Consider the following 25116-nt stretch of genomic DNA (forward strand, 5'->3'; position numbering starts at 1 on the left):
ATAATAGTTTACGATATCAATACTAAAAAGTTAAAATCAGTATTTATTTAGAATTAAGGAGTTACATACAATTAAATAAAGTACCAATTCTTGCATTTGAATAACATTGAAATAGTTAATTAAATTAAGTTATTACTTATATTAAATTAATTGTATTGAGATGGCAGCTATTAAAATATAACAGTAAAAAGAACCAAAAAATCTAATTCATGCATTGTCAAACTCATACTTTTTTTTTGGAACTTTGGCACTTTTAAAAGTTCCAATTTAATCCGTCAGGGTAAGGCTGGTGTAAAGCATTTTGATAAAGTAACTTTATCAAAATGTTTTACACCATTAGTTTAATAAATTTTGGTGTACACCTCCCCTTTTTAACTAAATTTTTAAAAGTTTAAATCAATTATACAAATTTAAATTTATTTTTAAACTTTAGTAAGTAAATATTTTTGATAGCATTATGTCCATTTGTTCATTTAAGTTCTAACTGATAAAAATGCTTATTATTTTTAATTTCAAAGGTTACATGATAAATGAATAACAACAAAGTATCAGCATTTAGTGTTTTCAAAGCTAAAGAAAAAATTGGTTTTGATATCGGTCTTGATTCACCTTCATCAAAAGCTTTAAATACTCCAAGTGTAAGTATTACTTTTTCTAATTATACCTTGCTAACAACAGTACATAGCATAGAAGAAGCAAAAATTAGTATATGGTCTCAAACCAGTGTCAGAAAAAAAAGAGGAAGTGAAGTGGTAAAAGGGTATAGAACAACCTGAATTTTTAACTGTTACAAAAAGTAGTGTTTCAAATATAAAGCAAGTAGGTAACAGAATCAAAGCAAGTAGAAAACAGAAGGTAGAATGCACATGTTTTGTAAAAGCTTATAGTGGTTGGTGTATTTACTAAATTAAAAAAAATCATGAAAAATAAAAGTTTATACATTTTTTTATTTACAGTATTTATTTAAACAATTGTCGGATGTGTATTTCAGGCACCCCTATTAGTAAGACCGTAAAAAAGGAGTCACATTTTATGCACAACTTTTATTGAAAACCATGCTCTAACCCTGAACCTAACACTAAAGTTTATTATATTAAAAGCCAAACCCTAACCAAAACCCTAAGACAAACCCTGAACCTAACCTTAAAAGTCAGGGTTTGGATATGGTTTTCAAAAGTTTCATTTTATATAAGACTTATTTACAAACTTACTATAGGAGGAGGGGGGGATGCCTGAAATACACATCTTCCATACAATTTATATGCAGAATCATTAAAAAAAAGTATCGCCTTATTATTTATTTATTATATACTAAATATCATTCAGAGTTATACAGTTGTTGTTGTTTAAATCAAGCATCTAATTTTATTTTGATATTTTATTAGTAGGAGTAATTTACTTAGTTTAAGTATTTTTAACAGCATTAATCAGTAACATCAAATTTTAAAAGTATTGACAGAGCATTGTAAAGTTTTATTAGTACTTTTGCAGTAGAGCTAAAAGTTTACTCAATTGTAGCAAGGTCTATTGCAGTAGAATTATGTTTAAGTAGAATTGTCTAGAATTTATGTTAAAATGGTCTAATCATGATAGAACTTGTAAAAGTTATAAACGTTCAAATAAGTAAATGGAATAATTTTTAAAGAACAAAGTTTCCTAGGAATTAGTTATTTAAGTATATTTTATAATTTTTTTTTTTTTACAATAAAAAAAAAATTATAAAATATTTATAAAGGTTGCATTGTCAATTTTGTTTGTTTTGTAATAATCTCTTGCCTACTATATGGTTTATGATCCCCTGACAATGGAACATGAGTTGTGCTCATTTCTTTTCATTTTGTTAAGCAGGTTTTAAGTATTTATTATAAACTAGTTACATTATTATGTTATGTACAGTATTTAATGTCTTGAAAGTGTTATTTCTTTATCATGTTATTGTAAAACAAAACAAAAAAAGATAGTGAAAAAAAATCTTTTTGACATTTCTCACCATAGTTTATAATTATGGTAAGAATAAATTGTTTTTTTCCAAGAAACACAATAATAAGAATAAACTGTTTTTTCCATGAAACATAACAAAAAAAGGATTGTAGATAAGCAATTAAAAGAATTAGGTGATTGTCTTTCAAAGAAGATGGTTTTGATCTAACACTGCTGTAAACTATGCCTAGAAAATAAAAAAAAGCTACCACATCTTTCTCTACAACAATGGATTACTAAATGAACAATGATAAATGAAATTGAATAGGAGGATGGATATCTTAAAAGTAGTTTACCATCTGAATCAAATTATGACCTTTTTTTATTATACTCACTTCCCAATGGTCATGAAGGCCACTACATTACACTACAACTCAAAATTTTTTTTACAACATATTGGCAACCTTTAAACTGCGAAATACAAGGTTTAGTAAATAAGGCCACTGCACAGAGAAATAACTTAAAACAAAATCAAAACATTAAAAGTACAAACTCTGCGAATCTAATATACTATCATCTAATAAAAACACTTCCTAATTTAGTAACAAGAGTTTAAAATTGTGCTCGTTTCAAGAATTTGTGAGGAAAGCTATTACTTATTTACTTTATTTTTTAAGAAATATTTTTGTTGAAAACAAAAGTTGTTAAATTAAATGGCCAACTGTTTATTATCATAAATCAGAGTTGACTTTATATAAATTGACTTAAATTTTAGTTTAATAATGTATGCATCTATGGCTTTATGTCAATGCTATTGCCGATATATCATCGATAAAAAAATAATTATTAATATAAATATTGAATAAAAATAATTATATAATAATTTCTGAACAACAATAATAGTTAATACATATTAGCATAAAATGTTATGATTAAAGTATATATAACTGCACCTGACACTAGCTTATTATTAAAGAAGTTTTTTAAGTTAAATAATTAACAAAAATTAAATATATCTGTGGAGGTTATTTGTCCATTTAGTCACTTATCAAACTATAGGCCTATAGAACTATTCTCCTATAGGAGTGCAAAAAAAGAATATATGTGACGCATCTGACCAAAACCAGTCGGATGTCGCGTTATGTTATATTGAGAAAACCATCAAAACATCTCAAAAATTCAATTTTCAAAAAATAAATAGTTATAAAAATTGAATTTTTGAGATGTTTTGATGGTTTTCTCAATATAACATAACGCGACATTCGACTGGTTTTGGTCAGACGCCTCACATATGTACATTTCACTTCCTCCATACCTATTTAAGTCAGTCAATGTATGTAACTACACTGCCACTATGGCCATATCAGTCAATTTATATATGCATTGATTATTATTATTGTGTGAAACTTTAGAAATATAAATAAATAATTAAATTACAAAAAACATCAAAATACAAAAATTTGCAACCCTAAAAAGATTGATACCCTCAACCCTTGGGCCTCAAAGTTCCTGAAATAGGTCATCCATGGCTCTGCACCAACACATTTTAATGGCAAAAAATTAAATGTTTTTTTGTATAAGTATTTTTGAGACCTTTTTCATTGTATGCGTGTACAAATAATGGCTTTCAAAGTAATATTGAATAATAATTAAAATTTATATGTATTAAAATGCATTCATTATATAACTAAACAGCAAAGAAAATTAAAAATACTATTGTATTTAAAACAACTACAAAAATTTTAGATGGAGTATACAAATTTGTTGTGTAATTTTGGGGGAGGGGTTAGTAAAATGTGACGATTTGTTACTAGGGTAAGGGGGATGGATTCAAAATTGTCAAAATTTGAGTGATGTATTTTATGGACAACCCAATTTATATCAATAAAAACTAAATTGTTGTTTTGAATTCTCCATTTTATTTTGATTCTTGGAGTTTTTATAATATATGCCGAAATCTATATAGACTTGTTTAGTTCATAAAAGTTTTATTATATGAAGTTATTGTATAGTTTTTTTAAGATATTAAAGTATTTTGTATTTTATAAAGTATTTTAGCGTTATTTGTTGATCATATTATTTTTATTCAAGTATCATAGAATGTTATATTTACTTTTTATTGATGTGATCACTGTCTTTCTGTTTTGTGCAAGAGCTAAATAAAATTAATTCTTTTATAAAAATAAGATGTTGCTTGCCTTATATATTCTGAATCTTATTTATTTTTATTTAAACTAAGAGAATTTTTTTCTAATTTTGTTTATGAGTTTTTTCCCTCCTAAATTCTAATCTAAATTATTATCTAAATCTAAATTATGTTTTAAGTAATAATTAGTTTGAAAAATGACATTTGCATTTACAATTAAATTTTTTAATTAGAAAATATTGATAAGGATGTTTATATAGTTCAAATTGCTAAATTTTGTTAATTTAAATATGGATAAAAATATAATCATGTTAAAATAATGATAACTAAAATAACTAAACATTTTATATATAAAAAATTAATGTTTAAGCTGTTTTAAAATTTACTATTTTAAACCATTTCAGACCAAATTTTTTTTAAATAAATTTTTTTAATTTTTTATTAGAATTCACGTATGTAAACACAGGAAAAAATATATTTTCGCATAACAAGAATGTTGATTAAGTCTTTAGAGGATATTAATAAATGTTCCCATTTGGGAGCGCTGGCCTTTATAGCAGTTAAATAAAAATAACAGAATTAGCAAAACATCAAATTTTTAATTGTTCATATTTGGTAACGCTGGATTGATAAGGGTTAAATAGAGTAATAAACAATAAACATTTTAATAGAAAAATTATGTGATAGGTGATACAAAGTTAAAATGGTACACCAAGACTTGTTAAATTTTTGTTAAAGTTATAACATTTGTTATGATAAATGGCTTCCTGGTAAGCTAAATTGGTAATTTAACTTACCAGGAAGCCTCGTTACCATTGTTTTTTTTTTAGATAATTATAAGTATTTATGCAAATAAATTTCTATTTTTTTAATTATGTTATAATTATATAAATTTCTACAGCTGTAAATATTTATGCAAATAAATTTCTACTAATTGTATTTTTACTAATAGTTTTTTTTATAAAACTTTGTTAAAATTTTTAGAAAAATGGTGACATGAAATCTTCAAATGTTAAAAAAAAATTAAAACGCAATAAAAATGAGCCACTAAGTTCTTTACGTAATTCAATTCGTAAAAAAGTCAAAAAAGATGCACATCATGAGATATCATTGAAACCTGCAGAAAATAAGAGGAAACCCTCTGTACTTCAAGTGTTTGAACGCAATTGGGCAGAAAATATTACTGACTTAAACAGCTCCTCATTAGAAAGGGAATTTTTACCTCAAGTTTTGGAACAAAAAAAGGTCCAAAATGACCTGCATAAAATAGGTTATCAAGAAAAATCTAATTCCGTTGTAGATTTAACAGCAAAAAAATCTGAAAAGAAAAAATCTGTAAGGTTAAAAAACCAAAGTTCAAAAGCATCATCTGCTGCAATAAATCAAGAAAAAAATGATATTACCAATGAACATTCAAAAAATCAAATCAAAAACTTAAGCTCTCTTTCTGGTAAAGAGTTGTTTAACTGGGTACTAGCGCCAATAAGTTCTGAGAGATTTTTCAGGTATGTTAGTTATTGAATAGTAATAGTTATGCTATAACATTTAATCATCACTTTCATAATTTAACATCAAAGCATCGTTGTAGCAGCAGCTTTAGTAGAAACAATATAGATGATGTTATACTAAATAATATTATTTAATGAAACTCAATACTAATGTTGTTATTAACAACTATTGTTGTTTGTAACATGCTGATGATAACATACAATATACTTTGTTATATGATAATATTATCATTTTATTTTATTATAATTATTTTTATTATATTGCTATCATTTTTATAAGATTTGGTTTATAGAAAAGATTGTGTTTTTTTTTATACAACCAGATATCGATAAAATAATTTATTTTTTTAATCATTATTTGGGTTCCAATGCATGATTTTTTTCTTTATTTTAATGATGTTTTTCTTTATTTTAATGATGTTTTTCTTTATTTTAATGATTTTAATGCAATTGAGATGATTTAATCTACAACTTCAAGTTTATTAATAACTGAGAAAACATTTGTTTGCTTAACCCACAAGTTGATCAATCCATATGATCATGATCAAATAACTTGAGGACATTCTCAGCGTCTCTTTAAAGAGTTTTTTAATGCATTTCACCTCAACAATAACATGCGAGCCTTGTCTACTAGACTTAATTTCTTCCCTAACAGTCGTCAGCCAATGGAATTCACAAACTGATTGACTCTCCTCATCTTAATGAGTTTAAAAATTGTATTGATAAACACTTTAGTTGGCACTAGCATTATAATTATCCACCAAAATGTTGCGGCAGCCCATTGTCTACTGACAGGGAGCTAAAGGGTTGCTACCCCTATCAAGTGAGAGAGAAAAAATAAAAAACATATTTACTTTAATTAGTTTAGTCCATATGGTAATATTTTCTTGCCACAGCTTATCATTACTATTATTATTATTGTTATTATTATTATTGTTATTATTGTTATTATTATTATTATTATATTGACTAAATTATATTCACTCTTTACTACCTCTAGTTTGTTCATCAATAACTGCTTGCATTTGTTTGTTCATCAACTGCTTTCATTTGTTTGTACATTGATGAGTAAACTAGTAAAAGTGAATAGCATTAATATGAATCAGAACAATTTTGACATAGAGTTCTCTATCTTGGGTTATGGGGTGCTTTTATTATATTAAGCATTAATTATTAGAAGGATATGGAAACCTGGCAGGCTAGTGGGGACACATAAATGAAGCATGTTAAGGAAGAAGAGGAGAAAATGGCAATGGTTTTGAGAAGGAAACTAGTTTGGTTATAGAAATTCCCAGATCTGGATTATTAAATGATATAAACACAGCTAGAAGATTTTTTAAGATAAGAATTTTTTAATTTTAAATTTAACAATAGCTTACTTTTTTATTGCAGACAATTGTTGTTGAGGCGCACTCTGCTAGCAAGAAAACTATTGAGGAGCTTCCATAGAATAGATTGTTATCAGACATAATAATGCTATATAAAATTGTTACAAACGAAATCGTAGTAAAATATTGTTAAAAATGCAATCATTTTTTAGTTTAAGTTTTTAAAATTTTTTATTAGTTATTTAGGTGCTCTTTATCACAGAGCACTGCAGCATAGCATTTAACCCGGAAGCTCATGCCTCATTCTTACCAATGATGCATATATGATCCGGCTTTTAACCACTGATCTTCAGTTTTGGAGCCAGCACTCTAACCACTACTGCGTAATAAATAATAAAAAAAATAATAAATTTCTTAATAAAAGATGTTCGCTTGTAGATACAGTTTTATTACCAAATAACAAGTCACTGTGTTGCTAAACTTTTTTGAATGTTATCTTTTGAGGGTACAACATGAAAATGAAACTTCTTTTGTGGAAGCATTTTTCATGCTTTTGTTAGTATAATGGTTTATGTATTATGTTTATACTTAAGCACTGAATTTTTCCTTTTTGTATTTTTTTTTTTTGTTTATTTCCACCCCTAGGCTTTCTGTGTAAGCTATGGAATTGTGCTCAAAGATCCTTCACTCAAAATAAAAGCCAGGTTAAAATATAAATAAATAACAAAATAAGAATTAAAAGAAAATTCATTAATGGACTTAATTTAAAAAAAAAAAAGATTAACATCTGTCATCCATAATTATGTGGTTTGGACAGTTTTACATTATCTCTTTTTTTTATTTAAATATGATTACTGGAAAAGTTGAAGCAACTTTCCACAACTAGTTTTCTTTCTCGGCATTTGTTGACCTTATTTACAAATCAATGAGGTAGTATCACAATATTTTTATTGTGATACTACCACCAAGAAGATCATCCTAGGTTTTCAGAATATCGACAGCAATAAATAATAATAAATAATAAACACGTATACATATTTCTTGTTTCCAAATTTAATATGATTTTTTGGAAAATACAAATTTATAAAAAAAACCTAAAATAACTTTTTGTATTCATAGTGAAGCATGGCAAAAAAAACCATTATTCATTAAAAGAAGGCAACCTCTCTACAACACCAATTGGTTTAGTACAAAGAAACTTGACAAAATTCTCAGAGAGGTACTTTTTAAATTTTTAAGTTTAATAAATTTTTTATAATTTTTTAAGAATAATATTTGTCCTTCCCTTATTTTTATTTTTTATAAAAAATTAATTATTAAATTATTTAAAAATGATTAAAAGGTAATTTTTTACCTGTTTTATTGATAATTTATTTTTTGTAATCTTATAGATTACAAAAAATAAATTATCAATAAAACAGTTCACATTTGTTTTTAGCGCCTGTGTTGTAGTATTCACTTAGCAGTAGTTTAATGCAATTATTGCATTTGTTGGTGTTTATTATTACTGAGATGCTTTTATTATTACTGAGATGCTTTTATTTTGTTTTGAATGCTTTTATTTATATTATTATCTTATCTCTCAGTTCAGTTTATTCTTTGACTTCACTTGACAGCTTGATCTAGTACCCTAATGCAACTATTCGCATTTTCTTAATGTCAACATTAAGTTAAACAATTTTATTTTAGTTTTACAAAAGTTTATCAGAAATTTTATGTTAATAAAAAAAGTTCAAAATTTCCAATTTTGTTAATTTTTTTTTTAACAGTTAGTTTTGTCTTTTAGTCTTACAACTTCTAAACAAAAATATTAAAGTACTTATTAGTGTTTTTATATGCTTTACTAAGATGCTTATGTTTTGTTCTGTTTTAAATGTCTTTATTTATAGGGTCATTCCATATAAGATAAACCTTCCTGGGTGACCAATTCAGATTTTCCTGAAATTTACACCCCTAATAGGTTTTACGGTAAATATGATTTCCCTAAAATTTCCTTGAACTTACACTTTCTATCATAATAGGATTCTGGAATTCAAAATCGGCCATTTTGATTTTGTTATATAGTCAATATCTTTAAAACCGATGATTATTTTAATGTAAAAATTTGTTTATTTATTATTTTTTAAACAAGGAATTTGTTTAAAAAATAATAAATAAACAAAAATTTAAAAAATTTAAAAATATAGATATCCGTACATAAAGGCTTATATTTTTCCAATAATATGAATAAATTTGAAACTCAAAAATATGCCAAGAAATAGATCTCAATTACAATAAAAGAGTGTAATTATAAAGAATAAATCTTGTTCTCAAAATAATATTCTAAATATTTTTGTTGAACATTTTAAAAACTGATATTTCTTCAAACTCTTGCTCAGAAATTTGATATCTTCTTGCTGATTGACAAATCCATATAAATAATTTTGAATCCAATGTTACAAAACTTATCATGAATAACGACTACCACCTATATTCTCACAAAATAACATAATTTTCATATTTGCTTGTGTATTCCACTTTCATTTGTTTCAAAAATAATGAAATTTTTTCTTTAAAGTGTCCAAAATGTGAAACCAGAGCATTTACTTTTGCGTAAACATTTACAACAGAAACCCAATATTTGTCTTCTTGCCTGGGCCATTTAAAGTTTACTCCATTTTGTTGCATAAATTTTATATAAATATCTGAATCATCAGCAATTTTTTGTACAATTCCAATGTACCATTCATTATCATAGACAGATGCAAGATATATTCCAGCATGCAAATCACCTATGTGGTCTGGAGTCCGGCCTTCTTTGTCATTAGTTGCATTAACTGTTGTAAAACATGTGTCACCTGATATATGTTTCATTTTTAGCTTCCCATCATTACATGGTATAAAACAGTGATGTGAACACATTCCTGGAAATCTTTTAGAATTAGAGTAGCGGTTGTCAAGCTTAGCATTTTCTATATGATCTGTTATATTAGTTTCAAAAAAACTAATGAATTTAATACCTGTTATATTTTCATTACACCATTCAAACATTTCATTGGCAGATAATATTGGGTTATTTTGCAGGCTAGTCCTTGCTACAAGTCGTTTTACAGTCCCACCAATACCATCACATGGACTTTTGCCATGACTTGCAAAAAATGCAACTTTGCACGTGTTCCATGGTATTGAAAATGATGACATAGATTGCTAAGAGATTTATAGTTTTTGTATTGACTAGCTGCTCATCACTAAAGTAATAACATAAGGTCAAATTTGGCAAGACAATTTCTATATCTTCTAAAGCTCTAGCTAAAAAATGCATTAACAGCATTAGCATCATGTTGCAAACAGTAACATATTATGTAATAGTTTATTGGTTTGAGTTTTTTTCAAAATCTTTGTAATATGTAACGAATGGATGTAGTGTTGCTTTGCTATTATTCCAATGAAATCCTTGGACTGCATCTTGTGCTATAAAACTATAATTTTCTTCAAAATCAAGCAAAATAATAATTTGGTTTTGTTGAAGATTTTCTTTCAGAATTTGAAGGAATAAAGACTGCCTTTGAAATAAAATGGTGTGATCGCAAGTTTTCATTGTAGAAACAATTTCTTGAAGAAACTCCTCTAACGGAAATTCTAAAGTTGCCAAACTAATAGTGTTCTCCTTTTTTAACCACTGTTTGTACGGCACTATATCCTCATATTCAAAACCATGTCGATTGAAGATATCACTTATATACTGTTTTAAGTTTTCTACATTTGGGCAGTTATCACAACTATGAAGCATACAGCTGCAATTCTCAATGTCACATGCTGTTTTTGATAAAAGTTCTTTATATTCATTGTTACCAGGCACTGCATAAGTAATCAACTTTGAATTTTATTGTACTTGATAGACACAAACTGAATGCACACCAGATGCACTATCTACTGTTACACACCATTTTGGATAAAGCTGAAAAAACTTTGAAAATCCTACTTTCTCTCCTGTTTTTATAAATTCTTAATGTAGTTCTTTTAGATTTACAAGTAATAATTGCTTTTGGATATGTTGTTTTTGACCAGTGATTTTAACTGAAACAAATTCTTTTTCGCCAGGACAAATCCAAGAGTATTTATCATACTAATAAAAATTCTTGATATTTGTTTCAAGTGCTTGTGATATCTTAATTCTAGTAATTTTTTTACACTCTTCTAAGATACCTTTTTTTTTTTAGAGGCCTTTAGTTTACTCGCTTTTTTAACCATTGACTTTGGTACAGAAAAGCATTCTGTTGTTTGTTGGATTGTCCTACTATTTGGTGTTAATATTAATAGGTTTATTTTTTCATTTCTGTATGATTTAGCAATTTTTTGCTTAATAGCTTCACAAAATAAATCTTGGTATGTCGATTTTTCAAATATTCATGGTTTATTGAGCAACTAATAGAAATTTCATTATTAGAAATTCCCAAATAATTTGAAATTAATGTTTGGCAAGAACTTGAAACATCCTTTAACTTTTTTTTTTTCCATAACTGGGTCTGTCTTGAATAGACACTGATTTTAAAGGAGAACAGCCCAAAATCCTTAATGTTTTATTTGCAATTTCAGAACCAGTCTGAATGTATGAAATATTGGTTTCATCATTGATTCTATTGCTTTCAATAATTTCATCTTTTTTACAACAAGTTTTCTTTTTTACTACAAAGTTTTTGACCCGGGTATAACTTCATTCTTAAAGCAGTTTCTTCAGTGATTAACAGAAGAGGTTCTAAAAAAAATAAATAAGAGAACCAATCTATACAATTATTGCAATTTTTATCAAAAAAGTAAAACCTTGTGTAAACATTAAACTTGTTAAACACAATTTTTTTTTGTCATTTACATAAACCAATGACAAGAAAAATTTTTAACTTTAAAAGTATTTGCATAAAAATATTTTTTTGTGAGATTTTTTCACTATAACTTACTGAATGCTTTAGTTTTTTGAACTTTATATAGGTCACAACAATACCTTTGTGTAGTTTCATAACATGCAAAGAACATCTTTTCATGATGAAAACATATACAATTACAGTCATTTAAAGTTATACCATATCTTTTTTTTTTTTTTTTAAACATCTTCGCTTCCAACAAGGCTGCAAGCAGCCACTAATTAAAGTTGGAAGTTACTGAAAGAGAAAAGATAAAGATTGTAGAGCAAGATAACGATTGACAGGCGACTTAAAGGATTGCAAATTATATGAATCATGAAAGCAAGATGAAGGAAGCGAATTCTAAAGAACTGACGTTCAAGGAAAAAATCTAGACAAATAAGAGTTTTTGGAGTACTTGGGAACAGTCACAGAAAAAAGATGAGACTTAATTGAATGACGAGTAATGCGAGAATGAATTTTAGTAGATGGCACAAGAGATGCTAGCTCTTTAGAGCAGTGCCTATTATAGTATTTGTAGAAAAGAGAAAGAGTAGCAACATTACTATGATGTGATAATGGTTGGAGATTAGCTGCAAGAGCAGGTCCAACTATGTTTACTATGTGTTTTTGCACCTTGTCTATGTCTTGTCACAACTATGTGTCTTTGTCTATGTGTTCATGTCTTCAACTATGTCTTCAACTATGTGTCTTTGTCTATGTCTTGTCACAACTATGTGTCAACTATATCTTGTCACAACTATGTGTTTTTGCACCTTGTCTAAAAGAGAAAGAGCATCATTAGAAGATCCGCCCCAGATATAACAACAGTACTCCATACAAGTCTGGATTTGAGATTTAAAGAGATAGAGAATAGAATCCAGATGAAGAAAGTGTCAAGCTCGATAAAGAGATGCAACCTTATCAGATGCTAATTTTGCAACGGATTTGATATATGGTTTCCAAGAAAGATAGGAAGTAAGAGTTAATCCTAGAAGATGAAGAGTAGGTGACTCATCGAGTACATCACCGTTCATAAATATAAGAAGATCTAAATTTTTGCGATTGGCTGAAAAAAATTGAGTTTTATTTGAATTAAAGTTCACCAGCCACTGTAAGCCCCATGCTGTAGCAGAAGTGAGATCCTTTTCAAGCTCAAATGCCCCCCTCCAAGCAATCACAGAGTGTTGGTTTCTTATCACGACAAGAATAAATGGTAGTACCATCAGCGAACAATGCCATCTTAAATGTGAGAATATCTGGAAGATTGTTAATGTAAATTAAAAAGAGTATAGGGCCAAGGATTGAACCTTAAGGAACCCCTGAGGATACAGAGTAATAAGAAGAGTGCTGTCCGTTGAGGACAACTTTTATACTACATTTGGAAAGGAAAGATTCAATAATCTTAAAGATGTTACCAGATACACCGTAAGAAAAACCTTGCTTATGATAGGAAGAAGACTAATGGGACAGTAGTTAGAGGAATCAGATCGCTCTCCAGAATTTTTGAAAATAGGGATAACAGATGCTGCTTTCCAGCAGGCTGGTAAACAAGACTTTGATAAGCACTTGTTAAATAGTTTTGAAAGTATGGATGACATTTCTGGAGAACACTTCTGCAAGACTAAAACAGTCTAAGTAGGAAATCACATTAGATACAGAAGCTGGAGTGATATGAATGTCAAGTAACGGATCAACCTGTTTGGCGGTTATATCAGGTAGAACGCAACTAGTGGAATCAAGAGATGATAATGACGAAAAGTTCTTAGCAAACAATTCAGCTTTGTCTTTTGGTGAGGTGACAAAGTCTGAACCATACAAAAGAGGTGGAATTACAGATTTGCCCTTATTATTGATACTATTAGAGATTCTCCAGAGTTTCATTTATTGAAACTACTGGCAATTTTAATAGTGTTATTTATCTAAATTGCCTTAAATTATAACAATTTATTTTTTATTTAAACAATATATTTATTAGCAATTGTTAGAAATTGTTGTTTAAAAGCAATATCAGTAGGAAATTCTAATTATTTAAATCTGTAGCAAGCTATTTTAGTGTGACACAACACTGATTATCTAAACATACATTTATAATTGTGTTCGTATATATATATGTATATATATATATTTTGTAGTAAAGCAGACACATTTGCTCCCCGCTCGTGAAACACGAGCGGGGAGCAAATGTGTCTGCTTTACTTTTTGTTCAAACTTGTTTAATTTAGCAGTAAAATTGTTTTCTTATAATTATAAAAGCACAAATATAAAATAAGAATGGTATGTTTACTATTTGAACCAATTGCATGTAGAAATGCAATTTGAATAGAAATGAGGTGCTAATAGAAAATTACTATACAAATGCAATCTGAATAAAAAATTACTTTAGGAAAATTAAAACTTCAGAATTTTTTAATTTGTAAAAATGTCCTTTAAATTTTTGTTTGATAATAAAAATAAATATTTATAATAGAAACTTTTTAAGTTTGTTTTTATATTTAGCATTGGTTTTTTATCAAAATATAGGTTTTTATGGCTATGAAAATTGATTTCTGGTATCAAAATTGAGGACTACTATGTCACTTTTGTACTGTTTCTACTAGTATGTCTTACTAGTCTGTCACTTTTGTAGAGTTTTAACATTTTAAAAGGTGGTTCCAGCTATTTTTCAAAATGTTCAAAAAAAGGTCGAAAGATTATTTTAAACATTTAATAGGTAACATTTGATAACATCAAATAATTTTTATGATCATTACACTGGGGATAGAATGTGCAATTCTTTTTATCATGTTTTAGTATTTTGTTTGCATAACAAATAAGAAAAACGGGTTAAAAAAAAGTGAAACTTTTTTTTCTTTAAAATTTTTTTTTTTGATGCAGTAATTAAAATATTCTCAGATAGAAATGCATAGTAGTTCTGCAATTTTTTTCTCAGTAACAGCTGCATCAAAATTTTTTTAATATTTGACATTTTTTACACAAATTTTACCAACTTTATTTGCATTTAAGTTGTCTTAATGTGATCAAAGTATTATTAAATGACATAGAAAAATATATATGTTAGGTCACCAGGGTTTACTGTTGGTTGCAAATGACTCATGAATTTGTCAATATATTTTCTTTTAAAAAATTTACAGCTTTAAGTATGCTACTAGTAATCAAAAGTTGTTTTTAATCATACTAAGAGCAATTAAAAAGAAGTTTCAAATTTTGTCTAATAAAATTATAATAATATAATATTTATTGTAAATATTTTTAAAGATATAACTTAAAATTACACTTTATCATGATTAATAAAAATTACATAGTTAACTATTAATAAAATTATATTCATTTATTAACATGACAAGAAAAAGCTCACGCTGAAACTTCTTAGTCCTGTAATGGTTTGTTTTTTTAATTTTTCTGTCAAACACACTTTCAGTTTGTGGTTTCAGATTATGATGCTCTGTTTGGAGTTAAACCTGACTTTTGTGGATCACAGTATTTGGTGTCTGTGTGTGTCAATTGGAGGAAAATTAATGATTGCCTTATTCCAGGGTTGGCACCCAAAAACCCAAACCCAAAAACCCACCCAAAAACCTAAGAGCAAAAACCCAACTTAATGAGTTTTTGGTCATAAATTTTTTATTTATAACTATTATATTCATAAATTAATTTCCATTCACATTCAAGATTCGATGCTGGTCAAAAATTTTTCTAAAAATAAGAAGTTTAGTGAATCATAAATAAGAATTTATTTTATTTGGAGCAGTAATATTCAAACTTAAAGGTTTAGAACAAAGTTCTTTAACAATTTAGTCATCAGCAACTGTGCATCTTGACCTTAATGTAAATAAATTTGTACAAGCATTGTTGCTTTTCCTCTTCCTAGAAGATTCCTAATTTTGCACCAAATAATGCTAAAGGATGAGAAAAATCTTTTAATGGACTATTTGGACAAATGTACAACTGTTGTTATAATCTTGCAAAACTTGCAGACAATTTGGAAAACTTTCCTTTAGTTCTATAATTCTCCACCAATTTGTTCCTGATTTTGTGCTTTTTACACTATCGTTGAATAAATATTTTGGGCAACAAATTTTTAGTTTAAATGTTTAGTAGCCTGGCATAAATTCAGGATAGACTTCATTCCTCAGCTTCTTCCTTTTGATTTCTATCCAATGTTTTTTCTAAGTAAATAAGTAAAGTTATAAGGGTAATTAACTTACAAAAATTTTTTATCTGTATTTATTTTAATTTGATCTGATACAAGTTTTCAAGTTTTTTACAATTTTACATTTACCTTCATTATTTTTAGTTTTATTTGGGATCTTTTAAATTGACCAGAAAATGATATGAAACCATTGCTTTTTGAAAACCTCTTTAAAATATCATCTTTGTATTGTCTTATTATGCGCAACTATGAAATCATTATGTACTTCAATCATCTTGAATTAGGGTAACATCACAATTATCATCAAGATCATCATTATATTGATTACTTCTTCATTTACCTTTACTAAGAGCTCTGAAGACATCTGTTTTCTATTTTGGGGCTCGCACTCAGGTCTAAATATTTTAAGCAGCTCGGTAGTCAAGTCAAGATTTTCTACTATGTAAAATGGTATATTTATTGAAAAAAAAACCTTGCAGTTTGCAAATCCAGTTCATTCTTTTGATTACTTGCTGCTGTTAACAAATTTAAAAATGGATGTTTGCCATTGCATCGTCATTGCAGTTGAATGAACAATTGACGAATAAGAAAAATCACTAATAAAGCTTAAACAATTTTGATCATTATTATCTGACTAGTTAGACTTGTTTGATGCTGCAGATGTAGATTGCCTTGACTCTAAAACTGATATATCGCTAAATACTTCTGCGGAATCATTAGTGTATCTTTTTTCTTCCTTCTGGATTAATCAAAATGGATCTTAACTCTCTCTATTTTTTTAATTATGCTTTCTTTGCAATAATTACATATTACTCAATTTGGTTGATCACTTAATATGACCACTTCATTCCACCCACTAGCCTAATTTCTTCCCTCTGATTGATACTTTGACATGTTAATGTCAAATGAAGACCTATAATCTACCTATATTTTAAATTTAACTAGAAAGATAACTCAATTTAAAAATAGCTTTATATATAAAAAAAAATGCAACCTGATTATTAATTAAGCTTTTGTATAAGACAACTTTAAAAAATGAAAAATAAATAACTTATCAAACTTTGTTACTAAAGATTTATACCGAACGTTAGTAAAAACCCTAATACCCAATAACCCACCCAAAAACCCGGTTGGGTTGGGTTTTTGCTTAAAAACCCATGTTTTTGCGAACCCTGCCTTATTCTATTTTTAATTGCATGCTAGTCACCAAATAGATAAAAAAAAATATGATTTCAACTTTTTAATTTCTAAAGTTTAATTTTTATTTCTACTTAGTTCTTTAAAAGTTATTCTTATGTAAATAGTTATTCTTTTATTTCAAACTAAATTTCTAAGCCATCACTACTGGCTACTACTGTTTATAAACAAACACTACTGACTTTTTTCTTTTTTCAAAATATTGAATAATGTATTTTGTACAATAAAGTAAAAATTTAAATTAAAGTGAACAATCATTTCCAAGCTTTATATTGAATTTTATTATTATCTAGCATTACTTATATTTTAATTAGGTGTGGCTTTCTAGATGTTTAAAATGCATTAAAGCAGCCTTCATAATGGCTGATCAATAAATAAAAGTAAATAAAGTAAAATATTTTCGCTATATTTTCAAATTATTTTTAGAAAAATAATATCTGAATTTTAAAAAAATTATCTTGATGATCTATGTTGGAATTACACCCTATTTGCTCTCCAGAGTTTGGTCCTATTTTGTCTTCGGAACTGCAAATATGTTTTATATAAAGATATAATCTATAGATCTAAAATATGAAAAACTAATTTAACTTATTATATTTCTAGTTTATAAACGTACTCCAGACATAATCCAACGGTTTAATAATATTGTACAGCTAAAGAGAATTTAACAAGTTCAGGTCCCCTTATCTATCGATGTTGCTTAAATGGCCAGAGTAAAAATGGATCTTTTGATTCTGAGGCCATTACTCTAACAGATGCACCGCTGCTGCTCAAACCAAACTGATATTTAAATATAAAGCTAGTAAAAATATCTAACAATAAAAACAACAAATCAATAAAAATAAAAACAAATCAATCAAAAATAAGAACAACAAATCAATCAAAAATAAAAACAACAAATTAGTTTATCTGTTGCTATTAGTTTACAATTATTAAATTAAATAAATTTTTCTGTTCTTAAAAAAAAAAAATTAAATTTAAAGTTACTTTTAATATTTTTTATAATTTAATGCAAAAGTTTATTATTTAATAGTATTGATGTATAATTAAATAAAATAGTAAAATTGTTATGCAAATAACTATTGCAATATTAAAAAAAATAATAATATTCCCAATGGTTCGAGAAAAATTTGGCCAGGTACTTTCAAATAAAAAATAGGTTTATTAGGAGTCTAAGATGCTACCATTGATACAGCATAAAAATTCAAAAAAATTAAACAACCAATGAAAAGCATGAAGAAAAAAAATTGATTCTTCTAACCCTAAATAAGAATATTTTATTAATAAAATTGCATTTTTATACATTGTTGTTGTACATTTTTATACTTTGTTGTTGTACATTTTTATACTTTGTTGTTGTACGTTTTGTATTATTTTATACTTCAGCTTTTTTACTTTCTTTAGAAAAATGTTCAATATACAAAAAATTTAGACATTGCAGTTTATAGAAATGGACAACGTGAAACATTGAACCCTGAAGGGAGAGCTTTTCCATCTGTTGTCTGGAAGTTTTATGAAGTATAGTGTAATATTCTCTAAAACTATTTTAAATTATTTAACTAAAATAATAAACATGTATATTATAATGCTCCAAAATATGTTTATTATAAAGCTCCAAAACCATATTATTACTATTGAAATTTTTTTTCATGATTGAATCATTTTATGAATTCCCTCGTGTAGTAGTGACAAGTAAGATATTGGTGAGAAGTAAGATAATCCCCACAACGTCTCTGGTTACTACTAGAGACTAGATTTTGAATTTAGTTTGTTTCTTACAAAGATGGTTCTCTTTTATTCTCATTGTGAATCTCATAAATTCCTATTAATAAATACCTAATAAAGTAAGATGAAAATTTTAAAATTTTTTTACAAAAGTAGTTTTACAAACACAAAAAAATATACAAGTACGTTATATACTTACGTGTACAATTATGTGTGTGTGTGTCTATATATAAAAATAAAATATTGGTTTAATTTGATTATTTTGCACACTATTTCACATACTATTTCTCACAATATTTCTCAAAATATTTTGAGAAAGTATGTGAAGTGAGAAATAGTCACATTATCTCCTTAATAATCGTTCTACTTTTTTCCTTCTAGTGCAGCTGCTATTCTATTTATGATTATTTTTTTTAAATCTCTTCCACAAGAACAACAAATAAATCTATCAATAGAAAGGCGTTTATTCTGGAGAACAAACACCTTTCTGTCATTGCAAGAAATCGAAGGTGTTGTCTGAAGCTAAGGTTGATTACTATGTCTATAAATAAGGCTTCAAGATAGTGCTGCCACTAATTTCTTAAAAATGATCATGAGAAAATATGAGCAAAGACAACAACCTGGCAATATGTGGGCAATATTTCAGTCCTATATGAGGTTTTTTGATACTGATACTTCACTGTTATTAAAACTTCACAAGTTGGATAAAATATGAAAATAACATAAATTTTTGATACTTGTATTTGTTTTAAAAACCTAAAAGTAGTAAAATTTGTAGATGATTCTAATATTTTTCATACCACTGAAATTTAAGTTTTAATATAAAATTGTTTTCTTTTTTTTTTAGGATGGTTGTTCTATTCGTCTTTTAAATCCACAGATATTTGCTAAAAGTGTCCATCAACTAACATCACGCCTTCAGGAGTATTTTGGTTGTTTAGTTGGATCTAATGTGTAAGAAATTGTTTTTTATGTTGGGGATTCATTTGTAGTTTTATTTTATTTTAACCAAGAACATTTATTCTTATATTTTAAAGAATGTTTTTTTTAAAGGTATTTGACACCACCTGGTAGTCAAGGGTTTGCACCCCACTATGATGATATTGAAGCTTTTGTTATTCAACTTGAAGGAAAAAAGCACTGGAAGCTTTATCCACCAAGGTTTAAGTTTTATCCTCATATAATTATTTAATTTTTTATTGATGTGGAAAATATGTTTAATTTAAGATTTTTTTTTTTTTAATGTTACTTTTTTTAAATTAGTGTAATCATGCAACATAAATGATAAATTAAATTTTGTGTAAAGAATTTTCTAAATCTATATTTTAAATCCAAAATTTAAGTTAAATATTTTTGATTTTAAATAAAAAGACTATATGAATTAAGAAAAAATAAGTCCTACACAAGTTTGATGAAATTTTTTAAAAGATTCTATAGAAAATCAGACAACAAATTTAAACAAGTGCTGCTGTTCTATTGATATTGTACATGAGTGCCACTAAACCAATATTCTAAATCCAAATATTCACAATTTTTTTCAAAAAAAAACTATTTACAATTTTATGTGTTAAAAACATACTTTACAAAAAATTTACTTACTATGTGCATTTATTTACTCATGAAAATAAATCCATATAATGGTTTAACTTTGATTGACCCATGAGTTAACTTGAACAAATCTCAGACAATACTTTAATTCTTATTTTGATAATAAATTGATATTTAAAGTTTCTAACAAAATTTTTAACTATTTTATTAATTTACTTATTTAAAATATTTTTTACAATCAATAAATAGTTTTATGAAATTAAAAAACCACAAATTTATGATGACTCTAGGCAAATTGGTTTTAAGAGCACAGTAGCTAATGAGTAATAGCAATGGTATATTTAGTTTGGTCACCAAAACCATTTTACGTGAAAAGAATCAAATTTTTTATTGAAAATAGCCTATACACCTCTCAGAACACCTCTATACACCTCTCAGAAAACACAGAATAACTTGTATTTAATGCACAATTGTATTTATATTCAAGCAAATAAATTTTATTTTTTAAATAATTTTAAAATACTGCATGAGCATTGCATATTTAGTTTTGACATCTAAGAATATCTAAATTGGATAGAATAAAAAATTAGACTGAATCTTGATTTCCTGCCTGTTGGATAATGTCATCTGAGTTTTAAAACTCTTAAGAACATATTGACCACTCCAACTATCATCCTTTCAGTCTTCTCTATTATTAGCATAATCTTTAAGTCTTTAATCAACAAATTTCTAATCTCGAGTCTAATAACTTATTGTCAGACTTCGCAGTTTTTGATCTTCTTGTTCTGTGGTTGATTTGCTAACTGCTTTGAATGAAAGATTATATTATACATTAGATTAGAAGCAGCAAGATAAGGGCTATTGCTCTTGACATATCTAATGCTTTTGAATAAGTTTGGTATACTGGTCATAACCATTCCACTGGCCTCATATGGTGGATCTGGAAAAGTTTTTGAGATTTTCATTTCTTATCATTATCATATTATTTTTCTAGTTTTTTTTTTGTTGTTGTTGCACTCCAATCCTTTGGAACTCTCTCCCATCTTCATGTTTTTCTGACTCAACTTACAACTTACAACTTTTCAAGTCTTCTGTCAACCATTATTTTGTTTCTTAACTCCATTCTTTGTTTTTTAGTAATTCCCAACTTAGTGATTGCTTGCAGCCTTGTTGGGAGTGAAATAGATTTAAAAAAGAAAACTCTTTTATATGGTGATATCCCAAAATATTTTGCAGCTATAAACCCAACAGTTTGATTTTAAATTAATAAGTAAAAAATTAATAAGTATACAGGTAAAGCCAAGTAAAATATAAAAAGAAAAAGCAAAAAAATATAGGTAAAAAGTTAAATAAGAATTGAAATATTTTTTGGATTTTTAAAGTTTTTAATAAAATCTTTTATATTTAGAAATTCAAATGAAGTTTTAGCTCGTTATTCTAGTGGTATGAAACATTTCAATTATGTCAAATATTTTAGTGTATTTTACAAAAAAAGAGTATCTATTATTCTTAAAGAACAGAGCAGTAATAAATTAGTTAAAGAACACTTATCTAAGCTGACCTTATACTGTTCTGGAATATTCCTGATTATCCTGCAGAAGCTTTAGTTAGATTAGTGTTTTTTTTACTAATTTTTTGCTTATATATATATATATATATATATATATATATATATATATATATATATATATGTATATATATATATATATATATATATATCCTACACATACATACATATACATACATACATGCATGCATGCATACATACATACATACATAAATACATACATACATACGTACATATATTGGTATGTATACAGGGTGTTAACCAGGAATAAATTTGATTCAGTGTTTTGATGAAATTGGATTTTGTCAAAATATTTCCCAATCATCTTTCACCTCCCCTGAGATTAAAATGTGTTCCGGCATGGGGTCTTTTTTTCAACGCTGAAGTGGAGTAGAAAAAAGAAAGAATATAAAACTCTTTCTTCCTCTACTCCACTTCAACCCTGCATAGATTGACTGGACAGAAAAAATAAAATAAAATATCGTCTGTAACATTTATTGAAGATGAATATGAAATCAACATAAAATTAAAAGTGTTTCACAGCAACACGGCAAATTAAGCTCTGATTTCCAAAGATATATTAAGAACTAGATACTTACATATTATAAAATAATCAGTGTATTAATTAATTTATATTACAAATAATATATTTGATTTATTTGTAATCCTAATATATTGCTGCCGCTTTCATTTTAAGAGTATTCTTTTTTACTGGTGGATATTAAAGGGGGATTTTTATTGTATTATAGCAATTTATGTTCAATGAAAATCTCCACAGAAGATAATAATCTTCTTCTTATTATGTAAATTCTGCTTTATGTCCTTTATAAACAAAGGCTTACACCATCATGTATTGTCATCAAAAGAAATGTTTTAAAAAAAGAAAAAAAAAGAGGTTTTGAAAATAGTAGCATAAGCTCGTAAATTTCATATTTCACATTTATTGCGAGTTCAATTTTTAATTAATATTAATTTTCTCTATACATAAGTCGCATAGCAAAATAATGTTACAATTACAAAGTCTGAGGAAAATGCAACAACAAATGTCGTTTAATTACAAAGGAATATTGATCGCAAGCAATTGCACGCTATCATAGCAATGAAGAATTCAAATAATTATTTTTTCATTCATAGTCATAAAATGTTGTTATGACTATGGTTCATTCAAACATTTAAATTTGCTTTTATGTTTAAAATTCAAGCAAGCAGTGAATCTAGTTTTCTTGTTTTTTAAATTTCTAGTACCAGTTTGTTGTAATAAAAAAAAAACATTCTTGTTATTAAACATATTTAATTTATATTTTAATATACGTGTTTAATTTACCTTTTAAATAAAAGCAAGTTGTAAAGTCAAGAAATCTATTTTCCTCGTTAAATTAATTTCTAAAACCAGTTTGTCAAAATCATAAAGCATTTTTTGTATTTAACTTATAATTCAGAGGTGGTCTTTTAAAAAAGTTAGTCAAGAAATGATATTAGATAAGTAAAAAAAGATTTTAGTCGATGCGATCACCAATAAAATACCAAACAAAAAAAGAAAAACAATAACTGAAAGACTTACCATAATATCTGTAATTGATCAATTTCAAAATAATTTCAAAAATGTATCTGACCTAAATGGCTTCTCAATATTTTTGTTGATGAAGCATGTGTATTACTTAAAGTTGAGTTTGCATTAAGACTTAATAAGTTATTTAACTTTTCAGCCAAAATGGGCAAAGCTTGTAAAGAAATAGCATTTGCGGGCGTTAAACCAAACAAGTTTGTTATTTTTTTAGATTGTACTTTATTTTTTGCTAACTTTTTCATATAATATTTGCTGTTGTTGGAATGCATTGCGAAGAATTATTTGCAAACTTTGAGAAATGAGTTTTAACTATTTCTCAAACTTTGAGAAATAGTTCCGTGTGGAGCCCTGTCAACGGTGTCAATACCACATTTGACAGGGCTCCACACGGCTAGTTTACATCCTGATATGTTTCGGCATTCAACAACCGTTCAATGGTCAACGACCACCTGAAATTACTAAAATAGCTATTTGACCTCCCAAAATTAATTCTTCCTGGTCATAGTTGACCGGTTGAAAAAAAATTTGTATACTTAAAATTTCATAAAATCATTTAAATTTTAAAAAAGCGTTTAAAATAGTTTTATGATTAACGATATACATTTTACTGATGGTAAAAATCATAATCATTTTACTGATGGTGAAAATCATAATCATTTTACTGGTGGTGAAAGTCATAATCATTTTATCATATTTTTATAAATGATTGAAGTTCTTATTTTAATATTTTTTTCGTAAAAATTTTTATATATTATTATGGTTGGCTAAAAATATTTTCATCCAACATACTTTGTTTCTTTTTTAATTAATCTTTTTATTTATATTTTTTGTAGCTTATACCGCCATTTGCAAATTATTTTTAAAATAGTTTAAAAATATCAAATGCGATTGCACTTTTTTTTTTCATGTTGTTTATGTAACGTAAGTGTTGTAGTAGCATTCCATAGTATTAAATATTCAGTTTTAATTTTTTAAATATTTAATTAAAGTTGTATAGAAATTTAAAAAAAAAATTAAGTTACTTGATTTTATTTAAAATTATTACTTCAAAAGGAATATGAGTTTGTTAATTTTCAAGCATTAACTTGTTTTTGTATTTATAAAGTTCAGAAATGAAGAACTATTTTAAGAGAAAGCATTCAACAAAAAAAAATTTTTTTGAATGTTTAATAATCGTTGATTCTTGAGACCGCTGTGTATTAGCCAGTTCAATTGACTGCTCGCATTCGATTTCTTATTTTTCATGTTGGTATGTATGTATATTATATATATATATATATACACACACACACACACACTCTAAAATGAGTAACTTTGTACAAATATTGATAAAGAATGTAACTTTTTGATTAAAAGAAGTGTTTTCCTGAAACTATTTTGATGTTTAAATTTGCGCATAGCTGGGGTTATTAAATTAGTAAAACAGTATACTCACTATATTCACCAAATTTTATATAAAGAACCTAAGATAACTTAAAGGACTTTAGAAAGAGCATCAAAAAGAAATGTAAATCTATATATTAAGTAGAGTTAACCTCACTTTTCGCCTTCAGGTGCTGTTTCTGTTTCACTATCATAAT

At 26.7% G+C, this 25116-nt stretch overlaps 1 protein-coding gene across 2 annotated transcripts in view; it reads left to right on the forward strand.

Annotated features, from left to right (window-relative positions):
* The first annotated feature begins 474 nt into the window (after nt 1–474).
* The window catches only part of LOC100209380 (ribosomal oxygenase 1), a 120448-nt gene continuing 95806 nt past the window's right edge, over nt 475–25116 (forward strand). The window contains exons 1-7 of one of the 2 annotated variants that reach the window (XM_065805461.1): nt 475–638; nt 5051–5571; nt 8022–8121; nt 18534–18647; nt 19702–19808; nt 19908–20015; nt 21811–21845. In XM_065805461.1, coding sequence (XP_065661533.1) covers nt 531–638; nt 5051–5571; nt 8022–8121; nt 18534–18647; nt 19702–19808; nt 19908–20015; nt 21811–21845 — 1093 coding nt within the window. In that variant the 5' untranslated portion in view covers nt 475–530. The remainder of the gene's footprint in view (nt 639–5050; nt 5572–8021; nt 8122–18533; nt 18648–19701; nt 19809–19907; nt 20016–21810; nt 21846–25116) is intronic. The other variant, XM_065805460.1, reaches the window with a different exon arrangement.

Source organism: Hydra vulgaris, chromosome 09 (genome assembly GCF_038396675.1).
Source record: "Hydra vulgaris chromosome 09, alternate assembly HydraT2T_AEP".
NCBI lineage: Eukaryota > Metazoa > Cnidaria > Hydrozoa > Anthoathecata > Hydridae > Hydra > Hydra vulgaris.